This window comes from Cervus canadensis, chromosome 1 (genome assembly GCF_019320065.1).
Source record: "Cervus canadensis isolate Bull #8, Minnesota chromosome 1, ASM1932006v1, whole genome shotgun sequence".
NCBI classification, from domain to species: domain Eukaryota; kingdom Metazoa; phylum Chordata; class Mammalia; order Artiodactyla; family Cervidae; genus Cervus; species Cervus canadensis.
Window position 1 is genome coordinate 86,547,213 of NC_057386.1, and position 21,079 is coordinate 86,568,291.

Here is a 21,079-nt window from a genome sequence, read left to right on the forward strand (position 1 = left end):
GATGTTACTCTGGTGTCATAACTAACATCAATGGGGTCCCTATCACTGTATGCTCCGTGAATGGTAATAGTTTCTGATTCCCATCCCAACGGGCCACTTCTGAGGGTCTCTTCAGGTAACAACTGATTTAGCCTGCCTTCCCCGTAAAACATCTGGGACGAGGGCTTGCAAGTGGATTGATTTTGGTAAAGTAATCTCAAACAGGACCAAGGAACAAGGAAGAGCAAAACAGGAAATGAAGCAATTTGTGCTATTATTTGGTCACTGCTGTGAGCAACTGGAGTGCAATCCCTATAGGCGTCTTCTACACAGCGATGTGGAAAGGACCTCAGAACTGTCAATCTGAGGGATTTATCCACCTACTCCCATCCTTCTTGGTCAAGAGGAGTCCCATAGGGTGTGAGCTCTCTCTCACATCTGGAGTAGCCTACGCATGAAATTGGCTAAGTGGGTTCCTGCAAGTGTTCGCATGAGCTGGGGCAGCAGCAAAACCAGGATGCGGGATGCTGGCAGTGTGCTGAGTCCAACTGGTCGCTGGGGTAAAATGGCAGACTGAGAAGATGGGAGATAGGTCTGGAAAGTTTCCTAAAGCACAGTGGGTAAGTGCTATAACACAGCAACATTAATATACTATGAAAACTTAAATTGGAAAGTGCCATAATACAGCAATGTTAATATATTATGGAAGCTTAAATGGAAAGTAGAAGTGATACATGGGTTTTGAGGCATAAGTAGAAGTGTTGAGGGCTTACTGTAATTACTCTACCACTTGCACCCTTTTTCTTTACAAATATCTGATTAATTAATTATACTCACCATCTTCTGCCCCCAAAGCCTAGTATTTTTGAAAGAAGAAATGAGTTGAAAAACTTAAGTATTTTTTTCTATAGCAAAAAAAAAAAAAAAATTAATGTAAAAAGAAAGCGATTGGGGGCTAAAAATAAAAAGCATATTGCCCTCTGGAGTGTGACTTACACTTTACTGGAGCTGAGAAAAAGCATGAGAAAGCACCTGAATAAATACATGCATTGTGTAATCTATTTAAGTGGCAAGAAGAGTGAATTTGAGTGGCACTGTAGTGAACAATTCATAACACAGCAAGGAAATCACTTACTGCATATCTTAAAAACAATATTCTTACATGGTCTAAAGTTGAAAAACAATTTTTTTTTTTTTTTTTACTACAAACTGCTACTGCTAAGTCACTTCAGTCGTGTCTGACTCTGTGCGACCCCATCCCTGGGATTCTCCAGGCAAGAACACTGGAGTGGGTTGCCATTTCCTTCTCCAATGCATAAAAGTGAAAAGTGACAAACACCCACTCTCAAATACTAAGTTTCTATAGGGTGTACTGGTATCTTACGAATGATACCAAACTTTCCAAGGTTTTGTGGTGGAACTGTATATTCCTTTCAAAAGAAAATGTTTATATAACATGTTTTTTGCTTGCTTGGTATTAGAAGAAGGAAACCATTTCTCATCTAGATAAAAGAATGTTAAGAGATGTTTTGAAAACATCTAAACAGATCAAAAGAAGATGCAAATTAGGTTTTAGAAAGAAACCTTTTAGGTTTTAGGTTTAGAAACATCCAAATTCAAATTTTACGATTTTGATTGCATCTAGGATGTCTGTGCTTTGCTTTGCCACCATATAAACAAAGTTTTTGTTTGTATCTGAACCGTTGATCCAGGTTCTCCACATTCCCATTAGCACTTGGTACTGCCAGTTGTTTCCAATTTTAGCCACTGTGTGAATTTTTAATTTTGGTTATTTAGTGGTATCTTGCTGTGATTTTACTCTGTCTTCCTTAGTGATAAGTTAGGTTGAAAGCCTTTCTATATACTTATCGGCCTTTTGTATATTTTCCTCTGTGAAGTGTTTGATCAAGTGTTTTGCTCTTTAATTCAGTTCAGTTCAGTCGCTCAGTCAAGTCCGACTCTTTGCAAACCCCATGGACTGCAGCACGCCAGGCTTCCCTGTCCATCACCAACTCCCGGAGCCTGCTCAAACTCATGTCCATCACATCAGTGATGCCATCCAACCACCTCATCCTCTGTCATTCCCTTCGCCTGCCTTCAACCTTTTCCAGCATCAGGGTCTATTCCAATGAGGTCACTTCTTTGCATCAGGTGGCCAAAGTTTTGGAGTTTCAGCTTCAGGATCAGTACTTCCAGTGAATATTCAGTATTGATTTCCTTTAGGATGGACTGGTTGGATTTCCTTGCAGTCCAACAGACTCTCAAGAGTCTTCCCCAACACCACAGTTCAAAAGCATCAATTCTTCGGTGCTCAGCTTTCTTTATAGTCCAACTCTCACATCCATACATGACTACTGGAAAAACCATAGCTTTGAATAGACAGACCTTTGTTAATTAGCTTGTCCTTTTATTATCAACTTGTAGGAGTCCTTTATATATTCTGGGGAGAGTCCTTTATCAGATATGCCTATTTTAAATACTTTATCCCAATTGGTGGCTTGCATCTTCACTTTTTCTTAGTAATTCTTTTTTTTTTTAATTAAGGTATAGTTGATATGCAATATTACATAAGTTTTAGGTGTATAACATAGTAATTCATTATTTTAAGATTATATTCCAATTACTGTTATTATAAAATATAGGCTACATTCCCTGTGTTGAATAATATGTCCTTTTACCTTATTTAATACAAAATAGTTTTACCCCTTAATCTCCTACCCCTACCTTGATCCTCCCCCTTCCCTCTCTTCAATGGTACCACTAGTTTGTTCTCTAGATCTGAGTCTAGTTCTTGTTATATTCATTAGTTTTTTAGATTCCACATAAAAGTGATATCACGCAGTATTTGTTTTTCTCTGACTTATTTCACTAAGCATAATGCCTTGTAAGTCCATTCATGTTGTTGCAAATGGCAAAATTTCCTTCCTTTCTAAAAGCTGAGTAGTACTCACTTATACATATCTTCTTTATCCATTCATGGATGGACACTTAGGGTGCCTATGATCTCAGCAACTGTAAATAATGCTACTATGAACTTTGAGGTGCATGTACCCTTTGAATTAATGTTTCCATGTCTTATTTTATTTTTTTGGATATATACTCAGGAGTGGACTTGCTAGACTGCCTCTTTGCTTTCTTAATGGAAACTTTTGATGAACAGAAATTTTAAATTTTGATGAAGTTCAATTTCTCATTTTTTTTTCCTTTTCAGTTAGTGCTTTTTATATCCTGTGTGAAAAAAATCTTTTTCTACCCCAGGATATGATTTTTTTTTTCTAGAACTTTTTTTATTTCACCATTCACATTTTTTCTGTAGGTTGTTAGGTAAACTGAATATTTTTTTTCACATTTTTCCAGTTATTCCAACTGGAAAACTATTTGTTGAAAAGATGATCCTTTCCCTTTGTCAAAAAATCAACTGACTATATGTAGTTCTTTTTTTCTGGTTTCTCTACTCTGTTCCATTGATGTATCTATCTAAATCTATGCCAAGGTCAAAGTTTCTTCAACACTGAAGCTTAATAAGTCTAGAAGTCAGATAGAATAAATCCTCCAACCTTGTACTACTTCAAATTTTTTTGGCTTTTTCAGGTCCTTTGTATTTCCACATAAAATTTGAATCACTGTGTCAATTTCTACTAAAAAAAGCCTTCTGGGTTTTTTAATGGGAGTGCATTCAACCTATTGATCAACTTGTGGAAACAAATTAGGAAGCTAATTTTTTTCTTTATAAAGAAGTCCGTAGGTAGCAGTTTTGATATGATATGTGACCTTATTGTGCTGTTTGCACCCCAGGCTTCTTTTGTCTTGTTACTGGCCTATCCATGGGTTGTCTCTTAATTAAAACAAGGAGCTAGTGTGTTACCTCAGGTATCAATTCTGCAATTCCAGAAAAAGGAAGAGAGAAGGCAAAGGACAAAAGATATATGGCCACTGAGTCTTTCACTTGTAAGGCGTCTTTTCTTGAAGCCCCTTCTAACACTGTATACTTAATCTCATTGAACTGTTTTATAATGTCCTTTCTATCTGCAGAGGAATCGGGGAAAATGTAGTTTTTGAGACGATCCTCTAAAAATTGAAGCTATATAAACTGAAATAAAAAATAAAAATTGAAGCTATATAAAAGAGTTAGCAAAGAAGAAGAAATAAAAGTATACTGTTGGGTAGGCAAATAGGTGTCTGTACAAGCAATCAAGTTTCCTCTGTAAGACTGCTAATCTCGTGTTAAGCACAATGGTGAAGGACCAGGTTTGGTGGAAAAGTTCACAGATAATCTACTAGATGGCTTCAAGCAATTAATTATAACAAAATTTGAAAATTATGGACCAGAGGTGTTTGATGTTTACAAAATAAAATGAAGACATTTTGACATCTTGTTTAACAGCATGAAGAAAATGTCATTTATTTGCACATGAAAGCAGAATCTGTTGCTGGAATTCAAGACAACTTCATTCTGTTTTCTTCTACAGAAGAAAAGTAATCATCAGACAGGAAAAAACCACTGATTAAATAGCACATGTATTTTAATAATGCCTTAACAGATGTGTACCTCCTGTTCAAACAAAATATACCATTGTTTTCTATTCATTTCAAGAATGAACAGAGGAGTCTGAGTAAAGAATTATCAATCAAATATTTTTCAAAAGGAAGTGCCAATTTTAAAAAATTTATTTATTTTGAGCTGTGCTGGGTCTTCAGTGCTGACACAGGTTTTCCTTAGTGGTGAGGGCGTCTCACTGTGGTGGCTTCTCTGGTTGTGGACCACACGATCTCGGAGGCACAGACTTCGGTAGTTGTGGTGCACAGGCTTAGCTACCCCACAGCACGTGGAATCTTCCGCAACCAGGAACTGAACCCATGACCCCTGCCCTGGCAGGTGAATTCTTAACCATTATACCACCAGGGAAGTCCGAGAATTTATATTATGATGGAGTTCAAAAAATGTGCAAATAAGATGTTCAGTTGCAAGCTGGCTGAGGTTTAGGGAAGTGGGAAGAGAAATAATGATTTTGGCTGACAGAGTCAGGGATATTTGGGGGTGATGGTGATGCAAGGCAGATGGTAGAATTTTGACATGATGGCTCCTGGACAAAGCGACTGAGAAACATTTTCACTTTACGGTTAAAATCATATCTGAACTTTCTACTTTCCTGTTAGTTCATACACAATTTACCACAGAAATACTCTATTTTCACTGACCTCTATAAAATATTTATTGTTGAAATGTGTTCATATCGTGAAAGAGATTATTATTGGTTTACCTTAAAGGGTATAGAGAAGAAATGATTGATACAGTCATCCACTATACTCCTACACATCAGGTTTCTCGATTAGCCACAGGTCTGATTCTGGTTGGTTCCACTTTTCTCCAAGCAGTGTGTTAAAACTGAAAGGCTTGAAGTATTCCAGACGATGGCTACATGCAAAGAGAAAGATAGTCAGAATTGAAATGAATTATATATTTGTGAAAAACTTGTTCTGAGAGTCTATTTATTTTGTCATATCTATTATAGGACAACATTCTATTTTAAGAATCTCAAAGGTAAGATGTATTCACACGTATAGTTTTCTTACTCTTAGCTATCAAACATTCAGCTCTGAAAATATTCACCCATATCTCACAGCACTCTCCTTTCAATGCTGCAAATAGCTCCCTCACAGCTGAAGAGAGAAATAAAAATCAACCATCAAAACCTGACTCATTTCATCTAGTCTTAAACAAATCACATTATATTCTCACAGATATTTTCATATTCAAACTCTGATATGATTCATATCAGTTATACAAACAATTGTTTTTAAAAAGTTTCAGCTCAACAGATTAAAGGATAGACTCCTTTGCCAAAGCAAGGCAGATTTATGTAAAAAAGAGTTAAATATAATTTTTTTTTCTCTTTCTAGGAAATCATTTAACTATTAGGATTTACTATCATTTAACTATTAGCTTTTTACTGTGGCCTAAAGAGGAGAGAGGGGCTTCCCAGGTGCCGCTAGTGGTAAAGAATCCACCTGCCAGTGCAGGAGATGTAAGAGATGGGGTTCGATCCCTGGATCAGGAAAATCCCTTGGAGGAGGGCACAGCAACCCACTCCCGTATTCTTGCCTAGAGAATCCCACGGACAGAGGAACCTGGTGGGTTACAGTCCACAGGGTCACAGAGGGCTGGACATGACTGAAGCGACTGAGCATGCAAAGAGGAGAGACAGGTTTAGCTCACATGCTGCAGTGCAACTCAGCTCTGAAGGAAATCCCTCTGCGCTAGCCGACAGCATAATCACACTTTTACCTAGAGTAAGCATCCAATAACCTATAAACAAAAAGCCCAAATACAGGAGTGCATTAGCTTGTGAGAAGCCAGAGAAACAAGCCATCTTGATAAGAAAGCCCTGAGTGAGTGATTCCTGTCCCACTCTGCCCACCTGACCAAGTGAACCAGTTTTAGTCACAACTGTCAATCCAGATTAAGAAGCTAAGGAAACAACATCGAAGGATAAGAGAAAAAGGAAGGGAGAAAAGAGGCTGCTTAGAAAGGGTCAGGACCTGGGAGAAAAGCAAGGGGGAAAGCGGAAAATATGTCAGGCAGAATAAAGGAACAGGCATGAAGAGAAAAATCCAAGTAGAGCAGAGTAAGAACATGACAGGAAGGGCAAGGGAGAAAGACAGTGCAGCACCTGCTAAGGGTGGAAAGGGAGGGAAATCAGTCTACCACGGTGCACAGATCACTAGGATGTCTCCATTGGGCTTTTCTAAACATGCAGACTCACCAGGCTACCTTGGCCACTTGAGTACACTCAATAGAGTGGGACTCTCAGGGGCCACTTGAGTACTCTCAGGTTGCCCCAGGACAGGGTCTGGCTTTCCTCCTTCTAAGTGGGTAGTGTTTGCAGCAGTCCTTGAAGCATTCATAAGACTGGCCGGGGGCTACATTCTCCTTAAGTGACAGCTTCAGGTGCAAAGAGATCAGACTTCAGTGGAGAGTTTGCAGGTGACTCCTTGGCTTGTATGCCTGCTGCCCCACAGGAGATAGTATTTCTTGTAATAACTCTCTAGGAGGAGCTTCCAGGGTCCCCACAGGGTACATTACTGTTAAAGGGAAATCCCTAAGCCCTGCTGTCCCCATATATGCTGCCTAGAAATAACAGCTGACATTTTTATCGTCATGAGGTGACCAGGAGAACAGAACTAGAGAGTTAACTTAAAGTCAGATTCTCAAGCAGCAGAAGAAAAGATTTATTAACCCACCACTCACACCAGGAAATACAGATGCCTCTGGTCATTTACCTCTGAGAGGGATCATAAATAAATTTGCAACTATACTTCAATGCTAATTGCTACAGTACTCACTAAGAAGATTCTTCTCACACTACTGTGGAAATCTAAGTGCTCTGCTGACAGCAGTAGAGAGACACTTATAAGACTATGCTTATATGTGTCTTCTTCGACCAAAAAGTGTTACTGCTCCCCTACCACAAATTAATTAAAAAAAAAAAAAAAAACTCTTACAGTTGGGACATATTTTCATTTATTTTCTACTTACAAATCAGGTTTTTGTCCTTGCTGCAGCTCATGTTGAGGTACGGGGTAAACAGCTTCATAGTTTCTTTTATCTTTTGATCCATGAATTGCAAATGAATTGAATTTTGTCACATTTGGTGGAAAATAACTCCAGGGAATATAAGCACTGCCTTGCCATTTCGTTTCTCCTCGGGACACTTTGAATGACAGATCAAGTCCTTGCTACAGAAACAACATGTGAAACACAAAAAGGTCTATTCATATTTAGACTTTAAACTGGAGAAGAAAATGGCAACCCACTTCAGTTTTCTGGCCTGGGAAATCTCATAGACAAAGAAGCCTGGTGGGTTGTAGCTCGTGGGGGTCATGTGAACAACCCATGAACCACGAGTCGGACACAACTGAGCAACTGAACAACAAGAGTAACAATATACCCTGTACACTTAAGCATTTTGTCTCATATTTTCATTTACTTACTTTCCACACATTTCTTCTTCCAGAGAGTAAAAGCACCAAATGCTGTCCATGGCTGTAAAATTTAAAATTCTTCATGAGTGTTTGAAACGATCATTATTTTCTTCACTATCTTTCACGTCCACGTGTGTGTGCACATGCTAAGTTGCTTCAGTCACATCCGACTCTATATGAACCCATGGACTGTAGCCTGCCAGGCTCCTCTGTCCATGGGATTCTCCAGGCAAGAACACTGGGGTCGCCTGCCATGACCTCCTCCATGTGCATGCTTGTGACTAAGTTTCCAAATAATTAAAGGATGCAGTATGCATACTAGATAATTACAGGGAGAGTCAGCATGTTCAGTTACTTAGAAATGACTTATTTCCCAGGCCAAGTGCCATCAAATGCATAAAGTTACACATGTTCAGATTCCTCCTTTATATTATCTAAATAAGAAATATGAAATATTTCAATTGGTTAGACAATACACAGTATGAAAAATGGGTGGGATATTTGGAGTTCATTAGAAAACTTATTTTGAAAATTAAAGTATTCTAAGGGAAGCTGGCACCAATTTCCAGGTCAAAATCCCACAACTTTTTAAAATGTTACTTCTATAAGAAAACTGTCTTGAAGCTCATTAAGGAGATAGAAAATAAAAATAGAGGTTGTCTAAAACTACTTAACAGGCTGAAGACTTTAATTTGTAACTAGGGGCTTCCCTGGAGGCTCAGAGATTAAAGCATCTGCCTCCAATGCAGGAGACCCGGGTCGATCCCTGGATCGGGAAGATACCCTGGAGAAGGAAATGGCAACCCACTCCAGTATTCTTGCCTGGAGAATACCATGGATGGAGGAGCCTGGTAGGCTACAATCCACGGGGTCGCAAAGAGTCGGACACGACTGAGCGACTTCACTTCACTTCCTAGTACAATTGCTCTCATTCCATCTGCCTGTTGTGTTTTCCTGCTTTCTACCATTAGTTCTGACACTGATGTCCATTTTAAAAAAGCAGCACAACATATCCCCACAAGAAAATTCTAATAAGAGAGAATAATTGGGATTATCCATGTCAGTAAGAATCAAAGGATTTCAAACAGCTACATGAAGCAAATTTACCGTCTTTGTAAAAGACTGTATCTAAACATTTGGCACAGATGGTCTATTGAGAGTTTTCCAGAAGGATTTCCTTCAAGAAATGAGTCAAAGAGAAACAAGTATTCTTTTCCATTTAAAAGTTCTCTGCTTATTTTTATTGTTATTATGCAACCATACGAATATCTTAAGAGCAACAAAAGGTCTTACAAATTCAAACGTATTCAAATTGCTTTCCTAGAGGTTAACTGTTAAAGGTTTTGCTTGCCTGAAGCAAAACCAAGATTATTGATTATTAATTATCCTAATATATCTAAAACTGAACTTTTAGAATTTTATACACAATGGTTATTGAATAATTTTCTAACAAAAGATAAATCTATTCAATGTATTTTATGCTAAGTCATCACTTTATGAAAATAAACTGATACTATCTGACAAATGTAGCTTAAGAATTCTAGCAGATCCACGTTCTTGACTAATCTTCCATACAAGTTATAAACCTATTTGCCTTAGCTTTCTGATGCATATGGGGAAATTTTCTTACTTCACACTGTAGTTTATGATAATTAATCATATTTCTCAAAAATTTTTTTGACATGTTATTTGAAGGGTAACAAAGATATATAGTAACTTCTGAAAAACTATAATTGTAAACAGTTATATTAGCAAGAATTCAAAGTAAAAGAAAACTGTATCCAAAATCTCATTTAAATCAATTGTTTGGGACTCTGCTTAGTCTACAAAAGGACAAAGACTGCAAGATAACTGATATTGAGGAGTACTGAAATGTCATTTTAAAATAGTAATGGTATATAAATAAATATTTCATTTCTAAATATTAACTTTTCTTACAATTTAGATACCAGGTAGGCATAAATTTACTTTTTCACATCTAGAGCAAAGAAAACTGCTAACCAGGTAGACAGTTTCCAAGGACCAGTTAAATTTGTACAGAGTCCATGGTTAATAATTTTCTTGAGTCTAGGAAAAGCCACGTGTGATTTAGTTTTAATCTGTGGCACACAAAATGACATAGTATATACTCAGTAAATGAATGATGAATAAAAGGAGGAATAATGAACACATAGTTATGTAATATATAAGATTAAAAATTTAACCTAGTTATTAAAAGAATCCCCTAAAGTCATTTTCATAAAGTAATCATCACTTTCATAAAGTAATCCTTTTCATAAAGTAGTTCAATTCATTATATCTATATGCTTCTTTATTTCTAAATAGTTAATATATAATAATGCAAATTTACAGTGTAAATAATGAGTTTGTTTTATAAGAATTTTTCATTTTGCAAAACCTTCAAATTTATTAGAAAACAACATTAGTGAATTGAAAACAGTATCAATGTAATATTTTCTAAAACATATTCTACATTACACATCTACTTGAAAACAAAGAATTACATATAATTCAGATAAATTCAGACTAGCATTCCCACTAGTTAGATGGAATTAGTGAGCTTTTATTAATCTATATGATTTATAATTAGAAAATAATGTGTTCAAAATATATAGTAATGAGTTAGAAAAAATATTTTATACTTACGGACAAAGTTCAACTTCTAAATACTGTTCAGTTATGTCATTCAAGAAAAATGCTTCCACAACTTTTGAAAACAGAGATAGGACAAATAGAGAAATTTAATTTTGCTTCAACAATAAATAATCTGTTTGTATCTTTAGAATATAAATGAATGAATACATTATCTTTAATTAAAGCTACATCACCATGAGGAAAATAAAAACTAGACACTGCCTGTAAGAAAAAATACATAAAAAATAAATCATCTTTTTTCTCCATATCAGTCAGTCAGTTCAGGTGCTCAGCCGTGTCCAACTCTTTGCAACACCATGGACTGCAGCACACCACGCCTCCCTGTCCATCACCAACTCCTGGAGTTCACTCAAACTCATGTCCATTGAGTCGGTGATGCCATCCAACCATGTCATCCTCTGTCGTCCCCTTCTCCTCCTGCCTTCAATCTTGCCCAGCATCAGGGTCTTTTCTAATGAGTCAGTTCTTCACATCAGGTGGCCAAAGTATTGAAGTTTCAGCTTCAGCATCAGTCCTTCCAATGAATATTCAGGATTGATTTCCTTTTGGATGGACTGGTTGGATTTCCTTGCAGTCCAAGGGACTCTCAAGAGTCTTCTCCAACATCACAGTTCAAAAACATCAATTCTTTGGAGCTCAACTTTCTTTATAGTCCAACTCTCACATCCATATATAACTACTGGAAAAACCATATCAGATAGCCATTAAATAAAAGTATTAATAAAGCCTAGTGCTGGTGAGGTTGAAAAGAAATGAGCATTATCACACAGACTCTGAGCTAGTTATCTTTTTCAAGGAGTTTATCCTAAAGAAATAATCACACAACTGAGAAAAGAAGTAACATGCTACTTATCAAAGTTTTACTCAAAAGAAATGGTCTAAATGGTTTACCTCCTGTTATATATAACTAAACCTATTATATAGGAGAGGCTTCCCTGGTGGCTCAGATGATAAAGGATCTGCTTACAAAGTGGGAGACCTGGGTTCGATCCCTGGGTTGGGAACATCCCCTGGAGAAGGGAACAGCAACCCACTCCAGTATTCTTGCCCGGAGAATCCCCATGGACAGAGGAGCCTGGCCGGCTGCAGTCCATGGGGTCACAGAGTCGGACATGACTGAGCAACTGAGCACACGTTATGTAGGAGAGCTGTTAAAAAAAATAATGAAATCTGTGTACTCCATGTAACAGAATACAATTCAGTCATTAAAATAAAATATACAGTTAAGTATTTTTGATGCAGGAAAGATACAAGGAATGATACTTGATAAGTAAGCTGCAGAGCAATAAGCTAGTGTACATGAAACAAAAATGTACACATATGCCTGTGCTTAGAGGCCTGCAAAATGTGCACAAAAATGTTACGGCTGTTTATTTCTGACAAGTGGAATACAGGGGGCTGATTTTTCTTTACAATTTCCTGGAATTTTCTGAGCATGCTTATTTAAAAAATTAGAGAATTATGAAAGTGATATACGATTATCAAAACAATATAAACATATATGTAAGTAAAAAGTCAGTCTTTTTCTTCCCACTTTGCCCTAAAACCTGTCAGACTTCTGCCTTTCCACAATCTATTTTACCTGCATAGATTAAAAAAATGTATCTATAGAATCATTTTCTGCTTACAATTTGCTTTCTTCACATATATACACACATGCAAGTTCACAGCATACAGACGACTAATTCTTTTTAATTGCTGCATAGTATTCTTCTATAGAATGCTATGATTTATTAACACAATCCTTTATTGATAGACATTTAGGTTGTTTCTAGTTTTCCATGTGTTATTTTTATAATAATAAAATATATAAGATATGGTCCCATTAACAATTCAGTGAGTCTTATTATTCCTTTTAAAGTCTCTTAGCTATGGCAAGGATAGTAGAATGAAGAAGAGATACTGAATTAGAGAAACACTTAGGAGGTGAAACTGATAGGACTTGATCCAAATATAGAGACAGAAATGGATATCTTGAAAAGACATCACATTTCTATATTTGGTGATTTGATGTATTATGGTGCCATTGACTTAGATTGGGCAATTAGGGAAAGAAGTAGGTTTATAAGAGAAGTGGACTACTTGAGTTTAGGATTTGCTGAGTTTAGTGTCTATAGTACCTCCAGTATATAACTCACATTAGTGTGAGTGACTAACATGATCAGGAAGTTGGTATATAAAAGTTATATATCAATAAGAAACTATATGTTTAAGATGTGATAAATTAACACCAACAAAATGCATGCTATAACAGATGGTATAGAGAAAGTAGATGTTAGTGTGGACTAGAAAAGTCATCAAAGGTTTCTTTGAAGAAATGGAACCTGAATTAGACTGTGAACGATATGTGTCAAAGGTGGGGGCTTGAATGAGAAAAGGTACGTAAGTGAGAATATGACCGAAAGGTTAGACTATCAGCCTTTAGGAAGTTAAGAGCTTTTGGTTTAATATGATAGCTCGATTCATAAGTACCCTGAAAGCTTAGGGGAAGGATTTGAACCTTATCTTAGGGACAGTAAAGATCTGTAATCTAGGGAATGGCATCATAAAGATTATTTCAGAAAGGTTAGTTTGGTAGCTTAATTAGGATTCATTAGAAGGTGATCATACAGCAAACCTGAAACTGCGATTTCACGGCAGTTCTCTTAGCCTTCCTTTGATGTGTGATTATTTGCCAGTATAAAATAAAAACTATACTTCATGTTGAAGTTGATGATATTTTTATAATAAGTAAAACACCCCAAAGCTTCCATAAAGAAGGTTTATAAGGTTAAAGTAGCCATTTGAAGATACTTAAAAACAAAACAGGAATGCTGAACTTTTCTTAGAATAGGTAATGGACGTAAAGGAAGGAAATATAGCAGCAATTTAAAAATCTGGATTTGTAATTGCCATTTTTCACTGTTCTAGTTATATAGCCAAAGTCCATAGGTAATGGTGAAAAAGTCAGAATGACAGATTGGTAGGAAATATCAGAAAACTGCACATGTCAGGGGCTCAGAAGCACTCACTTCCTTAGAGCAAGATAAAATAATAGTTCTATGAGAGGTTATTATAAAAAGATTTATGTTTGCAATAAAATACAGCACTTCTACTTACCTTCATAATCCCACAATTGATTGAAAGGTTTTCCTGGTTCTCCTAGTGGGGCTGGAGGATCACTGAAAAATGGAGCACTGACTTCCATCATCACTCCTCTGTCACCTGGATTCAGCCTGACAAATACTGGCTCATGCTTCACTGGAAAACCATCCCAAGTGTGTTCAATTTTAAAATCCATCTAAAGACTCTAAGGGGGAAGAAAAAAGAAAAACAAATTACAAATGTTTCCTTTAGAAAGAAATGAAATGAAAATTTCCAAGCCAAATAGCAGACAGGAAGGCAGCAGAGTGACAAGAACACGATTCTCAGAGTCAAAAGGCCATTCATGGTGTGGTAAATTATGGATATGGAATTCTATTATAATAGGTGATTGGATGCTAAAATTGTTAAGACTAGATCTGCCTCGAGTTACCTTGTAATGAGTGTATCAAAATAATTTTTAAGAACTGTAACTAATCCATTGCAAACTGTTCATTTACTTAAAACTATAAGCACTATAAGTTTATACGCCATTCTTTGTATTGTAAAGTGTGCAGATGAATTACTGGATTGCCTGAGAATTAAGATCTTTACAGTAAAATTCAGTTTGATTTTTCGAAATCTGTATAAATGAACACAAGCATTGCTGTTAACGCTGTCCTTTTGGCTAAAATTCTTTTCCTTTTTGCAGTGAAAATGGAGGGAGGGGCTTCAAGCATTTCAAGACTGGCAAAGTTTAACACTGTAATCCTTAGTCTCACAGTAAGGTTTTTCTTAGCCTTTTCAATCTTTGCTATTTCAAGTGTTAAATGACCACGTGCTTGGTTAATCCCTTCTCTCCAACTGAAATATGGTAACAAAATCTGCAATCATTAAACTTTCAAATAGAAAAAGTACATCTGACACAAGCAGTATTTTCATTTTAAATTGTTACTCTAAGCATTAAACAGAAGGACACAGTGTTAAATTAATAAAATTATGTTCTGTTGAACACTATGGATCAAGCACTTTATAAAAATTTAATTTCACAAAAACTTGTAGAGAAGCTACTATTATATATTACAAATGAAGAAACAGACATGTCCGAGACCAAATAGCTAGTAAACCAAGAAACTGAACCAACGTCAGTCATGCTTTCCCAGATGAACATTTCAGAAATCTGCAAATAGAGGGAAACCTTATTTAGGAGTGACAGACTCCCCCCAATTATACTAGGTCCTTATGTCTTGCCCAAAAGATAATCTTGATTAGTAAATGATGGTATTTCTAGATTTATCTGAAGTCTTCTAATGCATTTCTTTGCTTCATGTTATTTTTATTGCAAATAATAAAGTTCCACATTTTGAATAAATTTGCTTCAAGACATTTTTTTCACTGAGGTATAATTGACAAAAAAAAATGTATATATTTAAGGTATACAATGTGATGGCTTCATAAAAACTATACTTGAATAAATTTATTCCAACAAATATATATTAAGTACCTACTATGTGCCCAGCATTGGGAGATCCAAATATATAAGCTGTGTGTCAGATAACTAATCCAAGAGCTTCAAAAACCTTTTTGTAAAGTATGTAGTTTTCTCAATTTTCACTATATGCTAACAAATTTTAATAACTTCTAAAATTAAAAAATAGTTACAGTATCACAAGCCATTTGCAGCTAATAGCACTTGAGAAGAAGAGGATATGTTGAGCAATTTATATTCATCATTGAAATAAGTTCAATGATGAGTGATAAGACTGTATAAACTGACTCTAATATATGTGGAATTTAGTCCTGATTTGCATGGGATAATATACCTCAACAATAATTTTATCTTGTTCTGTTGAAATATGAAGGCACATTCTTCAAATATAAATATTTTACCCTCTATTCCCAATTTTGGTACCAGTACCTTCTTGCAGCACAGAGGAAGAAATAAGAATAAATCAAGATGTTAGAAATGCTCATTAAATCTGATTCTGGTACTAACATGCTATACTCCTAACTTAGGGCTTGACAATTTTTGGCAATCCTGGCAAAACACAGCTCAGTGACTAGGAAGTTTTGGTAGATTCACTCATCCTCCATACAATTACCATATCCAAACACACACAAAACGTTGCATACATTAAAGGGATGCCTATCCTAATCAGTGGGTTTCCAGCAGGGAATTTTCAACTCCCAGTTCTTGTAGGCCATCATCTCTATCTATAAATGGAATTAAACCATATGCAGTGATGTGCTCCTAAAAATAGCCTGTCACTTCCAAGCACATATGCTGGTTTGTGGTAAGACTGTGGCTTCAAATTACTGCAAAATGTCATCTTAGCTGGAAGATAAATAAATGATAAAAGCAGAGCTACTCTCATTGACAGTATAAGGTAGCGACCATCTAAGTCTTTCCACTGGTTCCTTCTTCCTTTTCTTCTAAGGTTTCTTTGACTATTATTTGTAAATTACTGCAAGAAACATCAGCTGGCCTTCCACTAGCAGGGAAGAGCGCCATGGCTGATATGATCAAGGGTAGAACCAATGGAAACAGAAACAGACTTTATTATCTTGGGCTGCAAAATCAACGCAGATGGTGACTGCAGCCATGAAATTAAGAGGCTTGCTCCTTGGAAGAAAAGCTATGACAAATTTAAAAAGCATATTGAAAAGCAGAGACATTACTCTGCTGACAAAGGTCCATCTAGTCAAAGCTATGGTTTTTCCAGTAGTCATGTATGGATGTGAGAGTTGGACTATAAAGAAAGCTGAGCACCGAAGAACTGGTGCTTTTGAACTGTGGTGTTAGAGAAGACCCTTGAGAGTCACTTGGACTGCAAGGACATCAAACCAGTCCATCTGAAAGGAAATCAGTCCTGAATATTCATTGGAAGGACTGACGCTGAAGCTAAAACTCCAATACTTTGGCCACCTGATGCAAAGAACTGACTCATTAGAAAGACCCTGATGCTGGGCAAGACTGAAGGCAGGAGAAGGGGACGACAGAGGATGACATGGTTGGGTGGCATCACCAACTCAATGGACATGAGTATGAGCAAGCTCTGGGAGTTGGTGATGGACAGGGAAGTCTGGCGTGCTGCACAGCCCATGGGGTTGCAAAGAGTCAGACAGAGCAGAGTGACTGAACTCAGAATACAATTTTGACTTAAATTGCATAAAATGACGTTAGTTTCATATCAAAACAACAAACTTATTAATCTGCTTAAAGAATACATGAACCTAAGTGTACATAATACAACAAAATCAACTAAAAAGTATAGTCCTGCCCACTAGTTTATAATCTAAAGAAAATACTGGACCTAGACACAGACAATTGATTTTCCTTTCAACTCCCGAGGAACACTTAGGCTTGTGGTGGCTTAACCCCACAACCTTTCTATTTTCTTTGTTTGCATATGTGCTCATATGAAGTAGAGATGATTCATTTTTCAGTGCCCTTCACGACCTGGGCTAGTGGGCATCCGAGAAGCATTCCACTCCCTGTCATTCTCTATTGCCCATACACCACTGTTTTTGTTCACAGCACTTAAAACTACATGACCAACTTGTTTATTTTCTCCCCATAAGCTAGAATGCCTGTAAACAACAAGAACTTACTAATTTATTTGTGGAGTGAATAACTGCTCTAGTCTCTGGAGCTAAAACTTCATGATTCTAAGATTTTATGCAGGAGAAATCAACTGTATTGGGGTATCATTATCTTTTTCAACACTGTATATTAATATGATGGCAAATAACTAAGATAATATATCACATCTAGAAACTTCCTTTCAAATTAGCTTATCAAAGGTTTATTAGTTACTCATTTTGTTTCAGGCACCAAAGCAGGTACTGGATAGTGTACAGAAGTCTATGGGGAGTTGGCAACGGTTCTCATGTAGCTAATCAATCAGGACTCATCCATTATCAACTGGCTCATTTTGCAGTTCACTTTAATAAAACTGGATCCCTACACCAAACTAAATTTTAAATGAATCAAAGATCTAGGGCATTTTCTGACGGTCCAGTGGTTAGGACTGTGCTTTCACTACAGGGCCTGGGTTTGAGCCCTACTCGGGGAACTAACATCCCACAAGACAAGAAGCACAGCAGGAAAAAAAAAAAAACCAAAAAACCCCAAATAACTAAACATAAATCAAATCACATAAAAACAAGAAAGAAAAAATCAGGAGTTTGTTTTTAAAAGATAATCTTACAGTAGAAAAGAAGCCTTTTAAAATATAACCCCAAACCCAGAATACATTTTGAAAAAAGACTGATACACTGATACATTTGGCTATGCAAGCATTTAAAAAATAAAAGCAAAAGTCCATCTTCCTCCACCACAAAAATAAAAACCTGCCATTACAGAATCAAAGACAGTCTGGGAAAAATACCTGCAATTCATAGTTGAGATAAATAACTAATTTGTTTAACATTTAAAGGGCTTCTAGAAATCAATAAGGAAAATATCGTTATCAACAGAAAAATGGTGTAAAAGTATGAATAGCCAGCACACAGAAAATACAAAATGTTCTATCTCATTAATGGTAGAAATGCAAACTAAAACAATAAATTACTATTTTTCACTTATATTGTCAAGAGTCAGAAAGTTTGAGATAATGCCGTGATAATGAGGACACAGAGAAACAACCAAGAAGTTATTCAGGCTTAACTGGCACAGACCCAGTAAAAAGCATCCCTCAGTAACTATCTAAGCAAAAACTGCCAATAACCTTTGACTCAACAACTCTAGTTCTAGGAGTTATTACACCTGTACCCATTCAAAATGACATGCTATAAAGATATTTGTTGTAACATTGTTCAGAATAACAAAATATTGTTAAGCAACTTAATCACCCACAGGTAGAGGACTGGTAAATAAATAATGCTATCTCATACAACGAAATAGCCCACAGCAGTTAAAAAAAGTGAGGCAGCTCTATATATATCAACTAAGATATATTAACTTAAAAAAGCAAGGTCCAAAAAGTATGCATTTACTTAATAAAAAGGGAGAGTATTTGCATACACGCTTGTGAATCCATCTACTATCTCAGGAAGTATATATGAGACACCAGTGTATCAGTAATTGCCTTTTTGGAGGGAATTATCTGCCTGAGATAGCTGAAGAAGTTTTACTTTCACTGTATCACTTTTTTAACCTACTTGAGTTTTATACTAAAACAGACATCCATAACTATTCAAAAATAATTTAAAATACTAAAAAAAAAGTCTAATTTAAGGCTGGATTTCTCAAACGTTTTTGTGAATACCTCTTGTCTCCCTCACGTTTTGCACGCTGAACATTTCTAAAAAGTCAGAGTGAATATTAGGAATATTATTGAAAGAATATATTCATTCAAGCAGAACATCATCCTAATATACAATTTTTTTTCTATTTTTGCAAATTGAAGAATTCTTTTATATATTATAACACCTAGAGTTACTGGTTTCCTAAGTGTCTTTTTCATATTTCCAATTTTGTTTAAACTAATATACTATTTTAATGTTGGCTATGTAGACTTTCTTAAAAAGAATGTTTATTAATATGCAATTTCTCACATTTTAACTTCTAGTCTTCAAATTAATCTTATCAAAAAGAAAGTCAAAAATAATTCTTTTCATACTTTACTTCTACTACGCGAAGATCTTAAAAAGGAAATGAACGATGAGAATGGAGACAGAACCCCGGAGCATTAAGTCTAGAGAGGATTTAAAAAAAAAAAAATTGCATAAAGGATAAAAGAAGGAAGTTATGGGAAATGTGTTTTCTCCATAAAACATTTTGTAAGGAAAATTTCCAAACTCTCTATTCACGAAATTTTTTTTTTCAGTTTTCTAAAGTAAGATTTTTTTTTCCAGTTTGCGTCCTCACCCCACCACCACTTGCCACCTCCTCCACGCATTTAAGAGAGAAACGGAGAAATGAGGAAGTTAGCCCGGAGAGTGGGAGGAAACCGCCGCCAGAACCAGCAGCTGAAAAGTACGTTGCCAGAGAAAAGCCAACAAGACTGGGAGCGGGTGAGAGGAGTGACAAGAGGGGAGAAAGCATAACAGGAAGAGAACACAGACCCGTAGGCTCCCAGTCCGCCGCTCGCTCGCTCCCGGCGGCCGAGGTCGCAGGGAGCGCGCAGCCCCCTAGGCTCCGCCCCGCGGCCCGCACGTCCTGGGGGCGGGGCTTAGCGGATGAAGCGCAGACACCTGTTGTGGGACCGCGAGTGAACCGATGAAGGCTTTCAATTGTTCCACAGAAGTTTGAGCGGTTTTCTAGAAAGAAAAGGAAGGGAAACGCTGCAGTATTTACAATTGTTGCGCAACTTAAAGACCAAGTATATATCATTGAGATTATAATAGAACATGCGCGGCAATAATTCAAAGTAACGAAAGACTAACTGGCTATGTAAGCAAAAAGTGTTAAATATATTACACTAGTTGTAAATAATATTATCCTAGCTGTAAATTATCCTCTACTACTGGGAGGTCTTAACATGGCGGTTCTAACATTGGAACCAGACTGAGTTCCAATCCAAATTCAGGCACTTTACAACTGCTATCAGGAAGTTACTGTAAAAATAGGGGTTTAAAAATACCAACTACCTTACACGGTTTTGTGAGGATTAAATGAGTTAATGTACATGGGGCACAGTACACTCTCAAAAAAGACTGTGTGTATGTGTGTGTTAGTAGCCCAGTCGTGTGCAACTCTTTGCGACCTAAGTAGCCCACAGGCTCCTCTGTCCATGGAATTCTCCAGGCAAGAACCACCGGAGTGGGTAGCCACTCCCTTCTCCAGGGGAGCTTATGCTTTAAAAAACTTTCTTGGGGGGAAACAACTTTTGTGTTTATTTTACCAAATGATTATTTTTGTTTTATAAAAACCACTTTTTGTGGGAGAGGGAAATAAGTGCTGTTCAATAGGTGTAGAATTTCAGTCATGCAAGATGAAATAGTTCTTTAAGGTTTAACACCTTAAAGATTGAGTAGATTTCATGTTATGTGTTTTTTACTACAATAATTATAATAATAAAAAGACAAGCTTAAAAAGAGAGATTGAATTGCCTCTTCTTGGTTGGGAAAATATAATTAAGAGTTGTTAAAAAATCACCTTATATGGCATTTAATATCAGACAAACTTAAAGTTTTGATCCTAGCTTAAATTTCCAACTTTGTATTATTCATGTTTTTCTCACAGTGCTCAATGTTAATTTATTGCATAAATTAGTATTAGTGCAATCAATTGACTCTCAAAGGTTTTCCTTATTGAAGAAATAAATCTAACATTACATGAAAGAGTGACTAGATAATGGTTACAAACATACTAAGGATTTTTCTCTCCCTTTTCTCATTCACTGTACTCAATTACAGTAATAGATATTTTTTATGCACACACATTCTGTAAATTAAT

At 36.3% G+C, this 21,079-nt stretch overlaps 1 protein-coding gene across 2 annotated transcripts in view; it reads right to left on the reverse strand.

The window, feature by feature from the left end:
- The window catches only part of C1H4orf33 (chromosome 1 C4orf33 homolog), an 86,240-nt gene extending 66,362 nt beyond the window's left edge, over window positions 1-19,878 (reverse strand). Inside the window, exons 1-6 of one of the 2 annotated variants that reach the window (XR_006272815.1) lie at window positions 19,747-19,878; window positions 13,717-13,906; window positions 10,609-10,669; window positions 7,972-8,023; window positions 7,517-7,716; window positions 5,241-5,395 (exon numbers count right to left, since the gene is read on the reverse strand). Coding sequence is in view for 1 of the 2 variants with exons in the window: in XM_043486391.1 (XP_043342326.1) it covers window positions 5,290-5,395; window positions 7,517-7,716; window positions 7,972-8,023; window positions 10,609-10,669; window positions 13,717-13,897 (600 nt within the window). In the remaining variant the exon portion in view is untranslated. Of the gene's footprint in view, window positions 1-4,358; window positions 5,396-7,516; window positions 7,717-7,971; window positions 8,024-10,608; window positions 10,670-13,716; window positions 13,907-19,746 lie in introns of those variants that run through there. The other variant, XM_043486391.1, reaches the window with a different exon arrangement.
- Between the last annotated feature and the right edge of the window lie 1,201 nt (window positions 19,879-21,079).